Below are 24548 nucleotides of genomic sequence, written 5' to 3'. Positions count from 1 at the left end.
CAAATATACTAGTAGTGTATATAGATAAAAAGCCATCTGTTGAAAATGTAACATATTCAGTACCACTACCCTATTTCAAACATGTTAGCAATGTCTCGACAACTGTGCTGCCCAAATCTAATTTTTTCTTTATATATAATAGCTATTGGTTAGAAACTGCCGTATAGCCCGTTTCTTGTTCATAATTTGTTCATCTCTAACATCGCCTTGCCAGTTTGGTAAATAATATCAAACCAATGCTTCAAAAATTTATAATGCATAATATTTATTATGCACGGATCTAGAGAGGCGTTTTGGGCAAGGGGGTCCATGCTCCTCCTGCCAAATTCAAATTTCTTTAAATTTCATTATAATTTACCCAAAATATGCCTTGGCCCCCAGGCAGACTCAAATAACTAAACTCAAATAACCATCGGGCCCCCAGGAAAAAAATTCTGGATCTGCGCATGTATATATCTAGCAAAATAAAAAAAAATGTGTTTTCAAGACTGATAATACTGACTTCGGTGGCATTGCATTGCATCAAATATTATAATGTTCCATTCTTTAGCATATGGTTTTACAGAAGTAAAGTCTGAACATTTTTCATCCCGAAGACTGCTATATAAAAATGTTTAATAATTCTGCTTAAAGACGAAGTTTTTTTCACTCTATATGTGTTAATGTGCTTTAAAAACTAATCTATTGATAAGTATTTCAGTTGTAATCAATACAAACATTCAAGAAAAACTCTTTGTTTAATTAAGACTGTAACAGTTGATAAGATAGAATCTTACAAAACTGCGACTGGAACTTGTCAATGTAAACTAAACTTTGAAACAATTTAATGTATGAAAAGATTGATATTTTCTTTTCCTGTTTTTTTTTTTAAGAAACCAGGAATAATATTTATTGCTTATTTACTGGAGGTATTGTGCACAAGCAGTGAGTGCATTCTTGTGTGTCGTGTACATAATTCCCCAGTCGGAAGTATCCTGACCGAGATCAAATCCATTTAAATATAATCAACACATGACAAACTTTAAAGATCAAGAGATACATGTGTTACAAAAGATCTATACATTATATTATGACATGTAAGTTGCGATATATAAAGTAGAAATTACTGTAGCCAGAAATCGTATCGAAAATGGTCCAACTTTACATTATTTTCGTTAAAGGTTTTAGTTTTCTTATGTATGTTCAGTAAATTTGGGTGTTTATCAAATCAAAATAACTATTCTATAACATTGGTTGAACGAGCATATTGGTATTTTTGTCAAATAAATAACCTATAGCTGGAAGTTAAAAGTGTTTCAGAATATCAAAGGACAATCCTCATCGTGTTTATAAGATTAGAAAAATGTTATTCAGAAGAAACATTATCATTCGTGATTTTGCATCAGCTCTCTACACTACACTACAGAATGGCAACGAAAGCTTTAACGTATTATGATATCATAACATCATAGCAAGTTTACTTGCCTTGCAAAAATCTGAGAGAAAGCAGAATATACCAAGCCAATAACACTGCCTTCTATTCAGTTTTACAAAACCAACGCTCAAAGATATAACAAAATTTGAAAACGATCTCAAATACGCGATATAATGCATGTGCATGCATCTGAGGATTTTCATAAATTGTTTTTTTTCTTGAAAAACTAAGTTATTGATTTCTTAATTTTTTATAATTATTTATAGCATATATAGCACTTATCTATAAAAAAATATTTCATTATTAATCTATGAAATATTTTAAGAAAAAAATCTTTTAGTTCAGGCCTAAAACAAATTTTAAATAAATAGATATGACTAGAAATGATTTTTCTTTTCACCTGGAAATGCTCTATGGGGGTCTAATGCATGAATACTCTTAATAAATGCTGTACACAGAGGCACTGTGCATTCTCGTGTGTCATGTACATAAAAACCCAACAGGAAGTGTGCTGACCCAGATCAAACCCTTTTAATTAGTTTTAACCCGCGACAACCTTTCAAGATCAAGAGATAAATTGGTGTAGCTAAAGATTTATAAGTTTCCGTCCGGATATCTAAACTAGAAGTAGGAACGGTACCGAAAATAGTCCAACCTGTACATTATTTACGTAAATTTTTAGATTTCTTAAAATAGTTCAGTAAAATAGAATATTTAACAAATCAAATTAATTGTTCAAAATTAGTGGTTGATAAAACCTTTTGTTGATTTTCTGACCATATCTTGGAATAACTGGAAACCATAGGTCAGTGAAAGAACTAATAATAGGCAGAAGTCATGATTGTCGTTTGAAATTTTTCTCTCCAACTGTTATAAAAACAATTTCCTCAGTATCTCCTGTCATAGTATTTCAAAATGTTCAAACAGTTAGGTAATTATCTCCAAAACTTACTTATTAATGGTGAATTGAGTTAATTTTAAAAGCCTGGTAATTGCTGGAAGTAATATTTCTTAATTGATATTATTTTATCTTACTTTTACTTTTTTTCAGCTCTGATTCTACTTTTGACATTAAATGGAGTGTTTTCAACAAAATGCTCCTCAAAATCTGGATACCATTTTTCGACATCAGTGCTGTGGAACCAAATGGAGAAATTTGATGTAGATACCACGTGTCCGTGTGTTGCCATGACAACCACTCTTCCTCAGTGTCACATCCACCATCTTATTGTTCGACTTAACCACGTTATAACAAGTTTACAGAGGGCATACAAATTATTTGTAAGTACGAATTATGGTATGGGCAAGATCAAATCATTTAAAGTTTTGATAATTTTTTATTTATACCATTTTTTTTTATTTAAGCAATCGACCATAGCATCCCCGCATCCTTCTCCTTGTACCAACATAGAACGCCACCACTCTGCAGCCCCCAGACGCCATCCGGAGTTGGTAAGAGTACCATTTTTTGTACCATTTGAAAAATAAACGTAACAAGAGTGCTGCCATGAGATCATTCCCTTTCGTTTCGAAAAGTTAACGCTTTTCGAAATTCAATGTTTGCGATGCAAAATATGAAGAATATACTTTAGTTTGAGTTCTATAATCGAGTAAAGTTGAATCTTTTCTTTTTTCTAAATTGTGATGTGTCGTTATTTTGACACAAAATAGAGTTTGTATCTACTCGACATGATCGAATTTTCATAGAAATATTTCTCGGAGAGAGAAAAATCCCTACCACGTCATGTTGCTTGAAAGGATACTAAAACAACCCAGACAACATAAGAAACCTTATTATAAACGTAACATGCCTTACATTTGCGATATATTATGGAGTACCCTGATAAAATATTGCATTTATTTCAGACCGGAGTCCTGTTGGAATCTTATGAAACAATTTCAAAAGTGACACTTGATGTCGCAATTGTTCAACATCACAACAATTCCAGAGTCAGAGACTTGCCGACAACAGACCTGGGGAGTGTCTTATGCTACATAAAACGGCTGTTGGTGACTACAGACATTCGTCCGTCAGTTACTGCTCATACAGTGACCCTTGAACACAAGAACATTGAACAGATGGTTCCGTACACTTGCCAGACACTCAAAGATGCCTTCCATGTTCTAAGACAAGTCAAGTCCGACATCCTGGAAACGTTTTACAGTCGTTTTAGATGAATATTTAAGTCTTTTTCAAATGAAGTTAATACGTTATGAAGTACTGAGACAATATAGTCAATTTTAGGTGATAACTTTATTACTATGATATTAATAAATGACAATGCATGAATTGCTCAATGTATTGTTTTAAATCTTTTTTTTAATTAGTTGTTTTGGCATGAAGAGTTGAGACAATATCGCGTTTTGAGAATTCTTTTTGATAATGATAGTTGATATTCTTGAAATGTAATCGATGGATTACTCAATGTATTGTACATGTGCATAACTCTTATTATGAGCCAAAATTCTGAGATATAAACGTCCTCTGATTATACTTCAAAATGATACTCTAGTTTAAATGGTAGAAATCATTGATTTTTTAATGAAAAAATAAATAAATAAAATTTTTACATTTCTACCCGCATCTAATTTATTGTGTTTTCATAGCGAGGGAGTTTTAAAAAAAATATCTGCTTCTTTTCACGAATTTACAGAACTTCATGATAAGCTTTATCTTAATCATTTGTTCTTTTACGATAAGTGTGAAAAATTTGTTGTCTGCTGCATGGGCGAAAATTGAAACCACGCTTTAAAATAAACTGGATATCATTTTACATTACCTCAGTCTTAGCATAGGATTATTAACTCGCTGGTTCAATAAGAATTTTAAAAAATGAATAGAAGTGTATTATTAAATGTTTAAATTCATTTTAAACATTTAAGAAAAATATGGAATATGTGAAACTCCGTTGATTTTTTTAAAGTGAAAAGGCTATCGCTTTGAGGGCAAATAAAAAAACGCGGAGTTAATGAATTTTGATATGATATAAAAAATAATAACATTAAATTCTAACAGAAAATGGTTTGGCACATTAGATTGACATAGATGTGGTTCACTTTTAAAAAGTTAAAAAAAAAAACCCACTGATAATAAATGACTGGCAAATATTTTATGACTTTTATTCGGTAATTATGAGTAGAGAATAAATCATGTCAATGTAACACACGTGGTCGTAAGGTACAGTAAGACATTCTGTAGAAACAACAGTATCTGACTACCAATGACTAACTGTCAAAACTGTGCCATACACCACCCTGCAATAGTTACTCGGGCTAGTAATGACAATGGTTTGTTGTCTTTTTCGTATTATAAAGACGAACCAAGACGAGACACAGAGGAAAAAGAATTTGCATTTGAGTTTATTTAAAAGCCGAAAGTAATTCGGGAAAAAACCCAACTATTAGTAAGATAATCTAGCTAGAAGCAAAAAGTCATTTTTCCTAATGTTATTTAAGGTGTAGGGATAGAACTGATTAATTATCATAAAGTATCACTATAGTGTTGCTTATGTGGTACTAACAGATGTAAATAGAATTCAGTATCTTTGATGATAACGTAACCACGAATGAAAACATGACATTAAAAATGTTTGAATCACCCTAAATGTACAAAAATGAAGGTTAAAGGTGAACAAATATGGTTAAGAAAGAAGAACTGTCATGCATTTCCAAAGGCCATTGTTGATTGTTACTATCTGATAGTTAAACTGCGCAGTACCATATCTTAGTTTAATTTATATACCTTTAATTTTAATCTAATGGCTCGTGCCACTTAATAAGAGACCAAAAATTCCTGGGTGTCAATCACTTTAAACACACCCTCGTGTATTTTATCTGACCTATATGATCCATTATGCTGCTTCAATTTTAGCTACCAGTCAGCTAGCCAGCAGAGTATTCTTCAAGATCTCATAAAAAAGATGTGTTTAAGATGATTGATATTATATTGAGCATTAAGTTTTGATTGCATCTAGTCATGGTTTAAATTGCTTTTACTCACCTTCATTGCATAATTTTTTTGATACCTTAGTTTAGTACGTGCAGTATATTAAGTTTCATCAATAAATGATTTTGAATTGTACTTTTGTATAATTATGGCTTTGGGTATATGCAGTTATTAAAAGGTTAACTGCCAATTCAACTGTAGTGATATGCGATGAAATAAAGCACTTTGAAATATTAGAAATGTTCTTGGTATAACACATCTACCGAATGCACGATAACAATTTCCAGGAATACCGTTGAATGAAGAATAAAATCGTTGTTCTAAAATATTTTACAGCCCGATTAGTACTGAAATTTCAGTAAAACCACCTGTTTAGTTTTGAATAACAAATTCGTTATTTTGAAATAATCTAGACCTCTTGGCTAAAAAATGCAAGACGCTTATCTAAGTGATTGAAGCGATTGTTTCTGAGTGACATCTTTAAAATAGTTCGGTATGCACAGTCGATGTTTTATCAAAACGAGAAATTAACTTTTTTTTTTAAATTCTATATATCTTATTGAAATTAAATAATTCGAAGAATATTATACATACATGTATACCATGTGCAATGAATCATATTGGGATGATGCTAAATTTGACATTAGGATTGAACAATTTTTAAAATGCCAGTATTTATTTCTATTGCCTTTAAATTTTACTTACTAGCATTGATTTAAAGGCGCAAAAAACAGTCTGCTTAAATATTGGGAATAATGTACCAGATCTGGTAATAGTAATTATGTCAATGACTTTGACGAAATGGAATTTAACAATAAAAGCATTCGTGACAAACTCGACAAAATATTCATGTAATTACGTGCACAGCAACTATGATAATGTTAGAAGACCATATGTACTGTATTGCTGGACATAAATTTCTGTTTAATTATGCACTGTGTTGGTAAAACATTAATGCATATAAAAAAACATTTCTTTTCTTGAATGGTTATAAGTTGTAATGTAGTGTAATTTGGTGAAATAAAACCGCTTTAAAATCTAAATCATAATGCAATGAACTTCAAGTTCATCTATTATTGCATTAGAGTCTATGCGTTGTCTTTGTGTTATCAAAAGATGGCAATTGATACAGAGCAAGATCTAATACGAGATATACAGAAACATAAAAACCCTGCAAAAAGAAGCTATTTGACCAGGAAATGTACGTTGCCTATTTACTGGCCGGGGGCTCTCTATATTAATAATACATTCTTGTATGTCATGTACAGACTTCCCCAGTCGGAAGTATCCTGACCTTGATCAAATCTGTTTAAAAATTGTCAACACATGACAAACTTTACAGATCAAGAGATAATGATATTGCTAAAGATCTATACTAGTATTCCCATATCTAAAATAGAAATTACTGTAGCTGGAAATCTTATCGGAAATGGTCAAACTTTATATCATTTTCATTAAAGGTTTTAGTTTCTTATGATTGTTCAGTAAATTTGGGTGTTAATCAAATGAAAGCAAGAATTCTATTATATTGGTTGAACGAGCATTTTGGTATATTTGTTGATTAGGTAGGCCTATAGCTGGAAGTCAATAGTGTTTCAGAATACCAAAGGGCACTCTTCACCGTTTTTCATATTTTGGGGATATTTTAACTTTACCTATTTAATTTCTTTTTAAAAAAAAAACTTTTTTTTGTCTGTCATCACAATATTTTTTTCACCTCTGTATTGTGAATAATGAACAAAATGCTTTACAGCATTCAGATACTATTTGAATACTATTTTCCACAACGATGGTATGGAACCAAATGGATAATAATGATATACCACCTTTTTGCATCCAAAATATTTGATAAATACTAGTTTTAAAAAAACATGACTATGATATCAAGTTTATTAAGGGGGAATTACAAATTGTTTGATTCCCGTATTCACTACATAAAAGCTGTTTCTTTCTGATTAATCTAAAGATGTATGCATGCATATCTATTCTCTCAAACTACCATGGCAACCCAACCCTTTATCACTTTCCATACTTTCCTTGTACAGACATAAATCGGCACTACTATTATATGAGACAGCCCAAACCACTCAGAATAGATTAGAAAATATATCCTCATGTCAATTTAAGACATTAACACACCTAAATACAGGAAAGGTAACAAACATCAGCCTTAGGAAACACTTTGCTGCAATGTAATGTTACGAGAATAATGCCTTTCGTATTCTGAGACAATTCCTACACACTTTGATTTACTCATTGTTTAAAAAAAATCCATAATACCAACTGACGTTGTATGATTATAAAATTGTTTATTGATGGCATGATATAAGTCCTCTTTCTGAATCTAAATTTACTTATAATAATTAAACATTTCTCCTTTATATCCATAAGAGTCATTATCTAAATTGTTATACAATGTTGACTCATTTTGTCAGGTTTTCAGAATTTTTACAATTTTCCTTAGCTTAGCGTACAAACAAGTATTTGAACAGTATATCAATTTGTTATAAATATTTGTATAAATGGAGTTGAAACCATACTTTCGTTAGAAATTCTATTGAGATGAAACATAATCAGTCGTGATGTTTATTCTATCAATTAAAAATGATATAAAGTTGTTGTTTCCATTATTTCAACCCTAATGTTTGGCGAAAATAGTCTTTGAACTCTGCATAAATATTTATGGTGCATGTACTTGATTCACATTACTTACTTCGTCCTCGAAAACTTTGAATATTAATCTGTTGAAAAAGAAAGTTTTCTCAGATCTCTTCTATACAGTATAGTATACGGTTATTTTGTTGAGAATAGTGGCAAAACATTTGAATAGGTTTTGTTGCCATTTCTTGCTCACCATCTGTTAAAAATTTCATTATATCTTTGCCATAAATAAGGGTAATCAATAATGGGACAACAACGACTTACATGACTATGGTAGACTTTGAAGTGATCTAGTATACTCTTTATCTGTATTAGTAAGTTGACGCTGTTTAAAAACAACAAAAGCTCTTCTAAATATCAACACTGCAAATCTTGTATATAATCGTGTATATAATATTATATTATACGTCCCTGGTAAATCCCATCAGGTGCCATTTGATGCATATCAAATTATCACTATCAATATATGATCAATGTTTAAAAACCTTTGTAGTCAGTCATTTTTTATTGTTCATATATGGGTTACCAGTATGTGTCGATATTAAATTGAAGTATATGTTTGGAAAATATATATAATGAGCCTTATGAAGGCTGCAAAAACTGCATCTCAATTACGATAAATTTAGGACAATTCGGAAAAAAAATAATATGCATATCATTAAAATATTAAGGTGGCTCTATACACCCACAGTTTATTCCAATTTTCAATAGAAGACCAAAAAACATATACTTATCAAATATTAAAATGACGATAGGGATACTATAGGTATTTTAAAAGAATTTTTTAATGTTTTTTCGTGTTTTTGTAAAATATTTTTTAAAAAGACAGCTATCAACAAATTGAGAGAAATTATTTTGTCATATGATGGATATTTCCTTCGGACACATAAAAAAAAATATAACACTTCTTAACATTCAAAAATGTTATTATTGCAATTTTTTAAGTATTTCCCCAAAACATATTTTTTCATATTTTCTTACTCTGTTGACAAATCATCTGAAAAAGTTGCTTGATGTTATAAGAAAATGTATTTTAATAAATGTGAAATAAAAAATTGAATGAAAACAATTGCAAATAAACACAAAAAATATTTTAAATTTTATTTGGTATGAAAGTTCCTCATGTAAGGGTTATCGTTCCTAAGTCCCAAGGCCCAAACACCTTGGGGACTTTTCATTTCTGAGTTGAAGAAAATTTCCTAAATATAATGTTGGAATGATAAATACATGCATATTTCATTATAGACTTTGCCCTGTATAAGTGAATATATTCGCTTTAGTGCAAAACTAAGTCAAATAAATAAAGGGGAACATTGACTAGGCTAATAGAATTTATATATCCCAACCTGAGAGAAATTCAAAGCAACCCTCTCATCCCCGTTAGGTGTCGATATTAATGTGCATTAACGTATATTATAATTGAAATATCTTCACCTGTTTAGAATTTTCTTTCACGGTATTCAACCAAAAAATACGTTTTGGAAATTTTTGGAAAGTTAAAAAATTTATTGTTCTCAACGGGAATCGAACTCATGACCTACTGGTTTGTAGTGAACCCACTTACCCACTGCGCTACGGTGTCACATATCAATGATGCTATAAAGAAACTCTTTAAAAATTTATACTTGATTTTATTGTTTATTTCGATAAATAATACCACACAACGTGAAGGTGTCACATACCACATTACTTGTAAGTAATGAATTTTCCAATTATCAAATTAAATCTATCCATTTAACAAATTTTTCAAAATAGCGGTTCCCATACAATTCACCTCAGTTTAAATCAGCCAGTACCGGAAATGCTTGTTTCCAGATTTACTTTTTTGCGTACTGCGTCATCAAAAAGTGGTGTATAGAGCCACCTTAACCAGTATTTTTTCTACAATGCATAAAAGCAACGGACTACATTTGTCTGGTAAAATCTATAGGGAAATCATAATTTGCTTGGCAAATAATACTTCCTTCAATCCATAAAACAAAATTAATATTCACCTGATTAAATTTCTGATGTATTCTCTTTGGTGATTCAACTATATCAAGATTGATTACTAGATGAAAAAAATGTAGTTTCTTTTCACCCGTTCTATTGGGAGGGGGGGGGGGTGTTAATGCATGAATAATCTCAAGGAATGATATAGACATTGTGCACTCTTGTGTGCAATGTACAGAAATACCCAGCAGAAAGTATGCTGACCCAGATCAAACCCATTCAATTAGTTGTACCCATGACAACCTTTCAAGATGAATAGTTAAATATAGATAAATCGGTGTTTCTTAAAATTTATCATTTTCAGTCCGGATATCTAAAGTAGAAGTAGGAACGGTACCGAAAATAGTCCAAGCTGTAAATTCTTTCCATATTTTTTTTTTTAGATTTCTTAAAATAGTTAATTTAAGTAAAATACAGTGTTTATCAAATCAAATTGATTGTTCTTAATTAGTGGTTGATAAAACCTTTTGTTAATTTTCTTACCATATCTTAGAATTACTGGAAATCAGTGCTAATGCTACCAAAAGACAAAACTCGTGATCCGTTTTTGGAATTTTTCTCTCCAACTGTTATAAAAACGATTTCCTCAGTATCTCCCATTATAGTATTTCAAAATGTTCAAACCGTTAGGTAATTATTTTTATAGTTAATTTATAAATGATCAATTCAGTTTATTTTGAAGGGATGTAATTGCTTAAAGTAATATTTCTGAATTGATATTATTTTATCTTACTTTAATTTCAGCTCTGATTCTACTCTTGACATTTAAAGGAGCGTTTTCAACAAAATGCTCCTCAAAATCTGGATACCATTTTTCGACATCAGTGCTGTGGAACCAAATGGAGAAATTTGATATAGATACCACGTGCCCGTGTGTTGCTATGACAACCACTCTTCCTCAATGTCATATCCACCATCTTATTATTCGACTTAACCACGTTATAACAAGTATACAGAGGGCATACAAATCATTTGTAAGTACAAATTATTAAATGGGCTAGATCAAGTTATTTAAAGTTTTGATAATTTTTTATTTATACCATTTTTTTTATTTAAGCAATCGACCATAGCATCCCCGCATTCTTCTCCTTGTACCAACATAGAACGCCACCACTCTGCAGCCCCCAGACGCCATCCGGAGTTGGTAAGAGTACCATTTTTTGTACCATTTGAAAAATAAACGTAACAAGAGTGCTGCCATGAGATCATTCCCTTTCGTTTCGAAAAGTTAACGCTTTTCGAAATTCAATGTTTGCGATGCAAAATATGAAAAATATACTTTAGTTTGAATTCTATAATCGAGTAAAGTTGAATCTTTTCTTTTTTCTAAATTGTGATGTGTCGTTATTTTGACACAAAATAGAGTTTGTATCTACTCGACATGATCGAATTTTCATAGAAATATTTCTCGGAGAGAGAAAAATCCTTACCACGTCATGTTGCTTGAAAGGATACTAAAACAACCCAGACAACATAAGAAACCTTATTATAAACGTAACATGCCTTACATTTGCGATATATTATGGAGTACCCTGATAAAATATTGCATTTATTTCAGACCGGAGTCCTGTTGGAATCTTATGAAACAATTTCAAAAGTGACACTTGATGTCGCAATTGTTCAACATCACAACAATTCCAGAGTCAGAGACTTGCCGACAACAGACCTGGGGAGTGTCTTATGCTACATAAAACGGCTGTTGGTGACTACAGACATTCGTCCGTCGGTTACTACTCACACAGTGACCATTGAACACAAGAACATTGAACAGATGGTTCCGTACACTTGCCAGACACTCAAAGACGCTTTCCATGTTCTAAGACAAGTCAAGTCCGACATACTGCAAACGTTTTACAGTCGTTTTAGATGAATATTTAAATCTTTTTCAAATGAATTTAATATGTTATGAAGTACTGAGACAATATATTCAATATTAGGTGATAACTTTATTACTATGATATTAAAGACTGAGAATGCATGAATTGCTCAATGTATTGTTTTAAATCTTTTTTTAAATTAGTTGATTTGGCATGAAGAGTTGAGACAATATCGCGTTTTGAGAATTCTTTTTGATATTGATAATATTTGATATTCTTGAAATGTAATGCATGGATTACTCAATGTATTGTACATGTGTATAACTCTTATTATGAGCCAAAATTCTGAGATATAAACGTCCTCTGATTTTACTTTAAAATTATACTCTAGTTTAAATGGTAGAAATTATTGATATTTTTAATGAAAAAAAAGATTAATAAAAAATTTCTACCCGCATCTACTTTATTGTGTTTTCAAGGCGAGGGAGTTTTTAAAAAAAATATATGCTTCTTTTCGCGAATTTACAGAACTTCATGATAAGCTTTATCTTAATCATTTGTACTTTTACGACAAGTATAAAAAATTGTTGTCTGTAGCATGGGCGAAAATTGAAACCACGCTTTAAAATAAACTGGATATCATTTTAAGTTACCTCATAACATAGGATTAATAACTCGCTGGTTCATTTACTTCAAAACGCAAGCAATAAGAATTTAAAAAATTAATAAAAGTGTACTCAGTATTGTTAAAGGTTTTAAATTCATTTTAAAAATTAAAAAAAAAATATGGAATATGTGAAACTACGTTGATTTTTTTTTTATTGTGAAAAGGCTATCATTTCGAAAGCAAATCAAAAGACGCAGAGTTAATGAATTTTAATATAATTTTTAAAAAAATAGCATTAAATTCTAACAGAAAATGGTTTGGTACATTAGATTAACATAGATGTGCTTCACTTTTAAAAAGTTAAAAAAAAAAACCCACTGATAATAAATGACTGGCAAATATTTTATGACTTTTATTCGGTAATTATGAGTAGAGAATAAATCATGTCAATGTAACACACGTGGTCGTAAGGTACAGTAAGACATTCTGTAGAAACAACAGTATCTGACTACCAATGACTAACTGTCAAAACTGTGCCATACACCACCCTGCAATAGTTACTCGGGCTAGTAATGACAATGGTTTGTTGTCTTTTTCGTATTGTAAAGACGAAGCAAGGCGAGACACAGAGTAAAAAGAATTTGCATTTGAGTTTATATAAAAGCCGAAAGATATTCGGATGGGAAAGGAAATGTCGGACTGAAAAGGCAGACTAAAAAAACCAACTATTAGTAAGATAAAGAAGCAAAAAGTCATTATTCCTTACTTATGTTATTAAAAGTGTAGGGATAGAATTGATTAATTATCATACAGTATCACTATAGTGTTGCTTATGTGATAGAAATAGATGTAATTAAAATTCAGTATCTTTGATGATAACGTAACCACGAATGAAAACATGACATTAAAAATGTTTGAATCACCTTAAATGTACAAAACTGAAGGTTAAAGGTGAACAAATGTGGTTAAGAAAGAAGAACTGTCATGCATTTCCAAAAACCATTGATGATTGTTACTATCTGATCGTTAAACTGTGCAGTACCATATCTTAGTTTAATTTATATACCTTTAATTTTAATCCAATGGCTCGGGCCACTTAATTAAAGACCAAAAATCCCTGGGTGTCGATCACTTTAAACACACCCTCGTGTATTTTATCTTACCTATATGATCCATTATGCTGCTGCAATTTTAGCTACCAGTCAACTAGCCAGCAGAGTATTCTTCAAGATCTCATAAAAAAAGATGGGTTTAAGATGATTGATATTATATTGAGCATTAAGTTTTGATTGCATCTAGTCGTGGTTTAAATTGCTTTTACTCACCTTCATTGCATATTTTTTTTGATACCTTAGTTTAGTACATGCAATATATTAAGTTTCATCAATAAATGATTTTGAATTGTACTTTTGTTTAATTATGGCTTTGGGTATATGCAGTTATTAAAAGGTTAACTGCCAATTCAACTGTAGTGATATGCGATGAAATAAAGCACTTTGAAATATTAGAAATGTTCTTGGTATAACACATCTACCGAATGCACGATAACAATTTCCAGGAATACCGTTGAATGAAGAATAAAATCGTTGTTCTAAAATATTTTACAGCCCGATTAGTACTGAAATTTCACTAAAACCAGCTGTTTAGTTCTGAATAACTAATTAGTTATTTTGAAATAATCTAGACCTCTTGGCTAAAAAATGCAAGACGCGTATCTAAATGATTGAAGCGATTGTTTCTGAGTGACATCTTTAATATATTTCAGTATGCAAAGTCGATGTTTTATCAAAACGAGAGTTGATTACGTACGTATTCATTTTGTTTATTTTAAATTCAGCAATCGACCATAGCATCCCCGCACCCTTCTCCTTGTACCAACATAGAACGCCACCACTCTGCAGTCCCCAGACGCCATCCGGAGTTGGTAAGAGTGTTTTGTACCATTTGAAAAAGTAAGCTATCAAGCGGAGCCTATCCGTTTGCTTAAGATATGTTCTTCAAATGTGTTGCATTGCAATATATGAGAAATATGCCATAGTTAGAATTCCTCAATCAAGTAAAGTCAGAGCTGGGTTTTTTTTTTTAAATTGTAACATGTTGTTTATTTGCACATAAAATAGATGGTGTAACTGCTCGATTAAATCGAATATCTTCAGAAATATTTCTACGATATCCTGGAAAGGAATTCCCTTCTACATCCCGATGTTTGAAAGAATATTGAAAAGAATATTGAAACAATCGAGACAACATGAGAAACCGGCATCAACCTTAAAATGCCTTATATTTGCGATATATTGTGAAGAACCTTGACAAAATATTGTTTTTTATCTCCATTTATTTCAGACCGGAATCCTGCTAGAATCCTATGAAACAATTTCAAAAGTGACACTTGATATCGCCATTGTTCAACATCACGACAACTCCAGAGTTCGAGACTTGCCTACAACAGACCTGGGGAGTGTCTTATGCTATATGAAGCGGCTGTTGTTGACCACAGACATTCGTCCGTCAGTTACTGCTCACACAGTGACCCTTGAGCCCAAGAATATTGAACAGATGGTCCCTTACACGTGCCAGAAACTCAAAACTGCCTTCCATGTTTTAAGACAAGTCAAGTCCGACATTCTGGAAACGTTTTACAGTCGTTTTAGATGAATATTTAAATCTTTTTCAAATGAAGTTAATACGTTATGAAGTACTAAGACAATATAATCAATTTTAAGGTGATAACTTTATATTACTTTGATATTAATGATTGAGAATGCAAATTTTCCTTTTCAAATTTAGTTAATTCGGCATTAAGAATGGAGACAATATTATGTTTTTAGTATTATGATTTTAATGACTTGTAATGCATGAAAAACTGAATGTATTGTAAATGTGTATAACTCTTATCAAGAGCAAAAATTCTGAGATATTGAAAATAAAAATAAAATATTTACAATTCAACCTGCATCTACTTTATTATGTTTTCACATCAAAGAATCAAAGAAGTGTTTTATAAGAATAAGATACCTGCTTCCTTTCACATATTTACAGAATTTTATGATATTTAGCTTTGCTTTAACAGTTTAATCATACTTTTATGACAAGTATAAAAAAATTGTCTGTAGCATGGGCGAATATTGAAACCATGCTTTTAATTTGAACTGGAATCCATTTTTAGTGTAGTCGGACGTATAGAAATGACAGTATCTGACCACCAATGGTTAGCTGTCAAAACTGTGCCATACACCGTCCAGCAATAGTTACTCGGCTCGGAGTAGTCTTGGCAATGGCTTGTTGTTTGCAGTTTTTTCCGAATCATAAAGCTTTAAGATGAAGCAAAGTAATTTATCAGTTTGATGAAAAAAATAATTGGAAAAATGATCGAAATGGTATTTGATTTGAGACACAGTGGCAAAAGTACTTGCATCCGTGCACGCATACTTAAAAAGGTTTTGAGTTAAATGTAGATAAAGGCCAAAAGTGATTCGGATGGGAAAGGAAATACCGGACTGAAAAAAGACCAAGATAACTTAGAAGCAAAATGTCATTCTTCTTAACGTGTTGGGATAGACTTGATTAACGTACAGTATCCTTGATAATAATGTAGATATGAATCAAACTATGCCATTTTAAATGTTTCAAACACCATAAATGTACAAAAATGAGGGTTGAATGTTGACAAAAATGGGTAAGAATGGAGAACTGTCAAACATTTTCAAAGGTCATCATGGATGATTGATCAGATTGTAGCTGATGAACTATTATATAATAGCTTTACGGGAAATTCGGATCCACGGTCCGTCAACCCGAATTTCTCGTAGAGCTACAGTTCTGCAGCTAATCTGATTGCTGGACTGCGTAGTACCATACCTAAGTTTAAATGTCTTTACCTATTATTTTAGTCTGTCGGGGAGTGTCACTCATTAATAGGCAAGAAACGCCTGTCAGTAAATTTAAACACACCCTCGTGTGTTATTTATGATATCTGACCTATAGAGTTTTCTTCAAAATATATATATTATATAAAAGATTTCTAATTGATATGACGATGAACATGGTTTCAATTGCTTTTATTTACCTTTACTGCAAGAAAATTCTGTTGAAACCAAAGTTTCTTACATGTATCGTGTTTGAAATTCATCATAAAAAGATCTTGAATAGAACTTCTGTTCAATTATTGCTTTGCATGATATGCATGCATTTGTTACCGGTGTAGCACCAATTCAACTGCAATGATATGGGACGAAATAAAGCACTAGTACATTGAACTATGTGTAAATGCCCTTAATATAACATACCTACCGAATGCATGATTCAAAAAATTCCTTGAAAAAAAATCAAGGAAAAATTGTTGAACTGAGACTAAAATTATATTTCTAAACTCTTTCAACTCCCGATAAGAACATAATGAATTTTTCAATGAAATCAATTTTTTGATTCTAAGTAACTAATCCTAGCTCAAGAATGCAAGAACACTATGGAATTGATTGCGTTTGAGTGTAATCTAAACGAGAATTGCGACTACTTTGAATTCCAAGTCGAATATTTCATTGAAATTGTATATTTCGAGGAATTATATACGTACATGTACACAACTGCAAACAAAAAATTATACTAGATATGAAACTGATTTGTTGTCAGGGTTGCAAAATATTTTGAAGGAGCGAGCAATGATTATTAGAGTGTCTTTTGTCTACTTCAGCGGGCCAACGAAGCTCCAGAAAGTTAAAGAATTTCAATTCTTATTACTGCTTTCTTAGAGCAACAGAAATTGTTACTGATTAATGTTTAAATTTAAAAAAAGAAGAAGATTTTCCCACCCCAAAAATTTTCACTACATTAAGATACTATTTAATTCAAATGACAGGTATTTTAATTGACAAAAAGTTTATATTTTACGAGTCCAGTATTATTTCCAATTACATGTAGCTTCCACGAATCATACATGTATATACAACTTTTATAATATTGATAAGTTTGCCCATTTTCACCAGAAGACTGCAAGATAAACCAATATGACATTTGGTTTGAAAATATCAATTTTTATTCCTAATTGTCTGACTTTCAATTTTATATTCATTCATATACATTGTCAATGTGAAACGAAAACATATTTTATTTCAAAATACATTGACTTATAGACGTTCATTTCCACAGAAACTACAGCTTTTTATTCAGAAACATCAATTAAGTCAATAGTTATGAAAACCTCTCACACTAAAAATCTGTATTACGCTCTTCATATCCTTGATGTTAATGTATACCTGGTGAAATATGTTCTAAGATAATTCATATTTGATGATTGATATTTGATCAGTTTCGTAAAAGAAATGATTAAATTAATACAATAAATATTTTTTATTAAACATTTAAAACAAACTTGTGTAAATAAAAATATATCTTAAAATAAAGTTTTAAAATTAACCTTTTAATTAAATATCAAAAAAATCTTAAATGAATATGACTATATCATAAACCAAGGTTAAAGAAATTAACCTTTCCCATTACCTGTTCTGGTCTAGTGTTTTTCCTCCCATGCACTTATTTCCCGAATCGTATTTCTTTTTCCCTTTACGCACTCCCCTTTCAAACTAAGGTGTAGATTTTTAATACCAGATTTTAGATAACTTTATATATTTGTTGTTTGTACGCCATACAGATCTAATCATATCGAGTTAAAAAAACAAAACAAAGAATGTTACCTTGAGTAGGTTATTCATGAATTATCTATCATCAATATATCTACAAGAATCGTATCCATTGAATATGAATGGGGCTGGTTATTACAATCAAAGCAAGCTATATATCAAAAACCACAATTATATTGCTTGAGCTTTGTACCAAGGTAGCCAATGAAATTTTACAATAGCTCGGCAATAGAAACTTAATCAGAATAAAAAATACACAGAAACACATATAATTATAGCTTTTTGTTTTAATTCAAACTACTAACTAGGCTTAAAAATTTCGAAAATGATGGAAATCACATTTATGTTGTATAAAAGCAATGGTCTTACACATTACCAATACAGACTTGGTTCGTCTTACGAATACAAATCAAAAACAAATTTACAGACTAAAATGATGGTAAAAGGTAATATTTTTTTTTTTAAATTGTCGAACACCTTTAATGTGCAGATTTCTACGTAAAGTATAATGTACTCTGTCTTTAATATGCTATGTTCTGTGTTTTTCTAGTTTCCTCTCTTCTGGCTTTGATTCAACTATTCATGAATATACAAGTGAGTCGTTGTGTGATCTGTACAAATAATTTGGGTTTGGAGTACCACGTGGAACGAACGTCCGAGACCCATCTGACTTTTTCTATAAACGCATGTTGCCCTTGTCGTGCTCAGCCAATCCGATACCAGCTTCCAATGTGCGGGTTGGTGGACGTTGTGGAAAAGATCAACGACATTACGTCAGAGACCAGCGGTGTTCGTCAGTCTTTTGTAGGTGCTTCTTTTAACTAACAACATTTTTCGTCAAAGTAAATAACTTTTATACATTTATTTAAACAAAATCAATTTGTCTAATTAATATCATATAAAGAAGACTGTTTAACTTGTTACAATTTTAGTGATACTTTTACTTATTAGAAGAATTCGCTGTCACTTTGAACGCTAAACGAAAATAAAACCCTGGGCAGTGGGCAATTTTCGATTTCCATTAACAATATTGGTTTATAAATTAATAATCCATCTTGCAACGATTTTGAATAATTTGTAAGTTTACAGTAGTTTGCTTAGAAAAAGATGTTTTGTGTACACTCTCTGCAAGAGCTACATGTAGCAATAACAAAACGGTCGTGTAGGATAAAACATATCTCTATGATCATAATAATATGATAACTTTTTCATGTCAGATTTTTATTAAAATTATCCATTGACATCTAGAAGGTCTTTTAGAGAATTCATTTTTTTCTTGCATGATTCTTTAAATAAGACGGAAAAACACCATAAGTTTACCATATTTAACCACCCGGACAAATTTAGCTTTCGGCTTCATTCCATTCGGAACTCATTAACTTGTATGATTCAAAACAGTAACTGTTTCTTGTCAAGGATTTCATAAAAAAGCGTGTAAAAGATTTGTTTTGGGAATCAAGAGTTTTTTATACGGTAACCCTTCCCAATTTTTTTCATTGTAACCTTTTTTGTAACTTTCTTGTACAATTTAATTTTAAGGTACTTGAATTTTTTTCAATGCTGTTTTTTTTAATTTTTTAAGGCGTCGACAATATATGGAGGAAACGAAATTTGCTTACAGGCGCAACATAGTGACATTGATGTCAGCTATGGGAACATTGTATGTACATGGTCTTTATACAATTTAAAGCTATATTTTATTGATGTGGTAATTGAATTGAAATTGGTTTGGAAAAAAATATAGGAAAGGTAAATATTCATTGATTCTTCTATTTACACAGACGAGCGCTCTTCTATACTCCTACCAAAAATTGACAGAAATCGCGCTCAAATTCTACACCATCGAACACCACAACAGTTCGCGAATTGGCGTCACTTCCGGTTTGACATCCGACATTGGAGACACTCTCTGTCTCCTTCAGTCACTGCTGGGTGATTCGGAGATGCCCGAGTCTGTCTACAGGATCAGACAGAGCGTGACCGATATGGACATCAGTGAAATGGTACCTTACACGTGCAGGACTCTATCACAAAGCATCACCGGGCTCAACTCGATAGCAGGGAGCATGCGCACTACCCTTTTGACAAATTTGAATGATTTTGCATGAAATTTGTATTGATGTTAAAGTTGTATGTTTCGTCCTATTTACATATTATACAAAGTAAACTTGGTAAAATCTATTATGTTTATACTCGTTTATTTCCTCTTTTTTGGCATGCCACATATAATATTGTAAATTATACTTTATGAGGAAGAACTATGAGTTACTAGCCATTATATATTTGTACATTTAAAGGGGCGTGGTTACGATTTTGGTCAAAAATTATTTTTCCGATTTGAATAATTACAATGCTTCAGTGAGGCATTCTTAATAGGCAAACAAAATTTGAGTGTCATTTGTTGAGTTATAAGCGAGTTACAGAGCTTACAATTCTTTGACATGTAAACAAAGCTTTTGTTTACATTTTAAATGTTGAGGTAAAAATTTCAAATTAAGACCTAAGACGAATGTGTTAAACGTTAGGAACTGTTTATTTATGCTTAAAATGAATAAGAAGATAGAAAAATCAGCTTGAAAAAGGTTATTAATTGGCAAATTGATCATATGTAAACAAAAACAGGGCACGAGCCTTGTTTACATGACACAGATTTTTGAGCTCTGTATCTTGCTTAAAACTTAAAGACTGACTCTCAAATTTCATTTGATCATTAGAAATGCATTTCTAAAGCATTGTAAATAATAAAAATAGAAAAATAGAATTTGACAAAAACATCGTGACCATGCCCCTTTAAAAACCTCAAAAGTTAATTTTATGTAAATACATGAAAAAAGGGGTGGATTAATAAAGAATTGAGAATGATTGGGAATGTTCACTCAATTGTATTTGGTATAAGGAGCATTTATGATTTAATTTGAATCCCCAATATGAATTTCATATCATTTCAAAAAGAGTTTGAGCATTTCAACACCACCAGAACAAAATTCTATTTACATAGAGATCTTTAATTCTCGCCTTGTTATTATTTGAACGAGACTATTTATTTGTTTTTGTTAGCAAATGAGAGACTTTAATTCAATAAGTTTTTCCATTTAAAAGGCGTATTAAATATTGTCTGTTTTTTTCGAGCTGTGAAAGAGAAAAATCAATTTTGATAGATGAGAAAAATGTGTGCATTGGATTGTAAAAACGATTTGTACAGAACAATCTGATAATTGGTATTGGAAACGACTGGGGAAAATCGAAGGCTTTTTGAACATGTGCCATTAATACTTTTATAGCAATTTTACGTGTGTCCAAGATTTCATCAGTTGGGCTCAAGTATTACATTACCCGTGCGCTGGAACTAGGAAGCCAATATTGCATGTACTATAATAGGGTATGTACTAGTTGCTCATGTTGCCGCTTTGTCTACATGGAAGGACGAAGTTTTAAGCCAGTTCTTCAAAGGGTGGGTGGATTTCGCCAACAGAAACGGAAAGCAGTGTTCTCTGTTTGCCCAGTTGGCGATAGTAAGGCCTGGATATGCACGAGGGTACCCTCCTTGGAACTGATAGACTGTCAAGGAACTGTCCACAGGGTTGTCAAATTGCGCTTCGTGTCCGCGATGTTTGGCGGGGTATTGAACTTAAAACCAGTTTTCGCGGGTGTTTCGGAAGTTTTTCAGGTGGAGGAAAACGACGAAACAACCGTTTTGGCGAAATTCTCGGACTGTGACATTGAAGGTATTCACACTAGCCGTAACAATCTATTTGTCATCCTGAAAGTGTGTGGTGGCCCTATTCCAGGTTGGCGTGAGCTTCTTAGGCTATCCGACACAGGTGAAGTTCTACAGTGCTTAAATGTGAACAGTGAGGGAGATCTGCTTCTACACAGACCCCGTCTTATCTCGTCCTTTTCAGACGGGACGCTCTGTATTTTGGATAAAGGGACGATAAAGACTTTGAATATGGACGGCGACAGGATCATCCGGGAATCGTTGCTGCCGCGAGATGTCGACGAGATTTGGAACATTTCATGCGACAATCACAGGAATGTGATTTTAAGTTGTGGGTTACAAGGACTCGTGAAAGTAATCAGTGAGACCGGGGTCAATCTACAGACATACAACATGAAGGAATCCCTGAGTGACGGCATCATCTCAGTGTGGGGCGCTGCAGCAGACGACCAAGACAGACTGTGGATCGTGACGTATTCTGGTGACGTTTTAGTAGCGAACTACATTGAATGAAATACAGGCAAATGTAAATTATGAGTAAAAGTCTATAACAGCGAGAATTCGGTTCTTGGAAATATTAGCCTTTCAGCATATAGTTGGCTAAAAAATGACTATTAAAAAACTTATTAAAATTGAATTGAACGACTGCATGGAGCTAGAGTCGAGCAACTAGCAATTTTTTTCACTGTATAACATGAATTGATTTTTAATGGGTTTTACATTAATACTGTATGCCACAAATTAATGATTTTGTCTCAATGTTTTAAATTATGTATAAAAGTCTTGTAGATACAATGAGTGTATCGATTATTATTCAGCTTGACATGGTGTGGATTTTTTTTAATGGATTTTTGTATGATCCAGATTTATAACATTGTTTAAATAAATTTATGCTGTATTTCATTTGGAATAAATCTAAAAATAGTTTTGTAGTTTCAACTCTATATTCTCTACAATTTATGGGGATCGGAAAGATTAAATAAAAATACTTCAGATTTTAAAAGAATAACATATTTATGGTTCAGTTTATGGAACCAGAATCGGTGACAAAAGAGATACATGTATATTAAAAATGCATGGGAAGAACTTTAAATCGATAGGCGGCCTATTCAGATTATCTTGACAATATATTGAAATAATATATTACAATTTTTGCATACAGAGAAAACAAAACAATATGGATTTAAGGTATCCGATCCATATTAACCCCAGATTCAATGAATCTGGATGCATAACATATATGTATGGGCTTTATTCTCAGTATACGTGGACATAATGGTCATGTTAAAGTATCAATGTGTAATCTTGAGCGGAATGATCCTATTTAATGACCTTTTCCTTAAGAGTTGCCCCCTTTGTTTTTATTCTATAAAAATTAATTTAAAAAAAATGCTATCCGGTGTAAAATTTATTTTCAATAGTTTTTGTATTCCTAATGATAAAATACACCTTTCCACCAAAACATTCTTTGATATTCTTAGTATTTAATCTTTTAACTTAAAAATGTGCTTGTCCCCATAGACCTGAATGCACAATCTCATTAATTGATTACTGATTAGTTAATGAAGTATTTGAAAATTTCTCTTCGTAAATCTCTTTCCACCCAAATTGCTTAAACTAATATCAGAGTATTTAATATATGATGGATATTTAAGGTTCGAAAAATAAGGTTCTATTATGGATCGGATACATGTACCTTAATATGTTAAAAGCTTACTCGGAGAAAATAATATCACTGTGTCGTGAACAACTTTGGCTGAATTCATTCATCTGCATGGTAGAACTGAATCTGGACGGTTAGAAATTAGAAAGCGGATTACCATTCAAACATCACAGAATGTGCTGTTATGTATAACCCTTGATTTGACTACCGTAGACTTTGTTTTGCCTATCAACCTTCTCTTAAAATGCAAGTTTCTTCAACTAGAAACATTTTAACAATACCATAGATTTTGGGTATATTTTTTCAAACTGCGATGTGGCGTAGGCATGCCTATTTCACTGTCAGTCATTCAGTCGTGGCTCTTTCAGCTGTGTTACAACGCACTTTGAAAAATTACGCACTTTGAAAAAAAATTTCAAAGTGCGTTTATTTTGGGACCAAGTCAACGCACTTTGAAAAAAAAATATTTTTTTTCAAAGTGCGTTGATATCGTCGATATTAACGCACTTTGAAAAAGAAATTGTTCAGGGTTTAGTCAAAATAATTAATACTTTTATATACAATAAATGATTGTTTTAACCTTGTGTAGTTTAATTTGAAAAAAGAACCCGTTGCATTCTCAGCTAACTTGATAAACAGTTTGTAGATGAGAATTTTTTTTCTCATAAGACAATATCGACAATTTACACACAAAGAACAATTCGGGAGATTTGAATTATCCAAATGTGACATAAACTTCATCGCTTAGCAACTGCATTTTTCTATTTTGAGTATGCAGCAAATTTACTTCTTATTTAGTATACTGAGCTTACAAGAACGAATGTGATTTGTATATATTGATATATTGATAATGGAGATCAATGTACAACGTATTTAAACTGGCTTACTGCATGTGCTTGTAAACAAACATAATATGATAAAAGGATACATTAGTTATGTTTATCAAAAACAATATGATCTTTTGGAAGATCAGTGCGAGAAAAAAAACCCCACATCCTAATGCTCATTTTAAGTTTATAATAATTTAATGTTTGTTAATGTAATTTCTTTTTATTTTGAAGTGATTTATTTGATAAGAAAACAAAATCAGAATG

At 31.7% G+C, this 24548-nt stretch overlaps 2 protein-coding genes across 2 annotated transcripts; both read left to right on the top strand.

Moving 5' to 3' along the window:
* The first annotated feature begins 1821 nt into the window (after positions 1-1821).
* On the top strand, positions 1822-3848 carry LOC105324015 (uncharacterized). The gene is made up of 3 exons (XM_066069505.1): positions 1822-2695; positions 2780-2866; positions 3281-3848. The coding sequence occupies exons 1-3, from the start codon at positions 2561-2563 to the stop codon at positions 3590-3592; spliced, it is 534 nt and encodes a 177-aa protein (XP_065925577.1). The 5' UTR covers positions 1822-2560; the 3' UTR covers positions 3593-3848.
* Positions 3849-18388: 14540 nt separating this feature from the next.
* LOC105325669 (uncharacterized) lies at positions 18389-20676 on the top strand. Its single transcript, XM_011425331.4, has 4 exons — positions 18389-18519; positions 18624-18877; positions 19656-19733; positions 19855-20676. Exons 1-4 carry the CDS (start codon positions 18399-18401, stop codon positions 20179-20181), a joined length of 780 nt encoding a protein of 259 aa, XP_011423633.3. The 5' UTR covers positions 18389-18398; the 3' UTR covers positions 20182-20676.
* Positions 20677-24548: the final 3872 nt, after the last annotated feature.

Source organism: Magallana gigas, chromosome 8 (genome assembly GCF_963853765.1).
Source record: "Magallana gigas chromosome 8, xbMagGiga1.1, whole genome shotgun sequence".
Lineage (NCBI taxonomy): Eukaryota > Metazoa > Mollusca > Bivalvia > Ostreida > Ostreidae > Magallana > Magallana gigas.
This window is presented reverse-complemented; position numbering and strand designations above follow the sequence as displayed.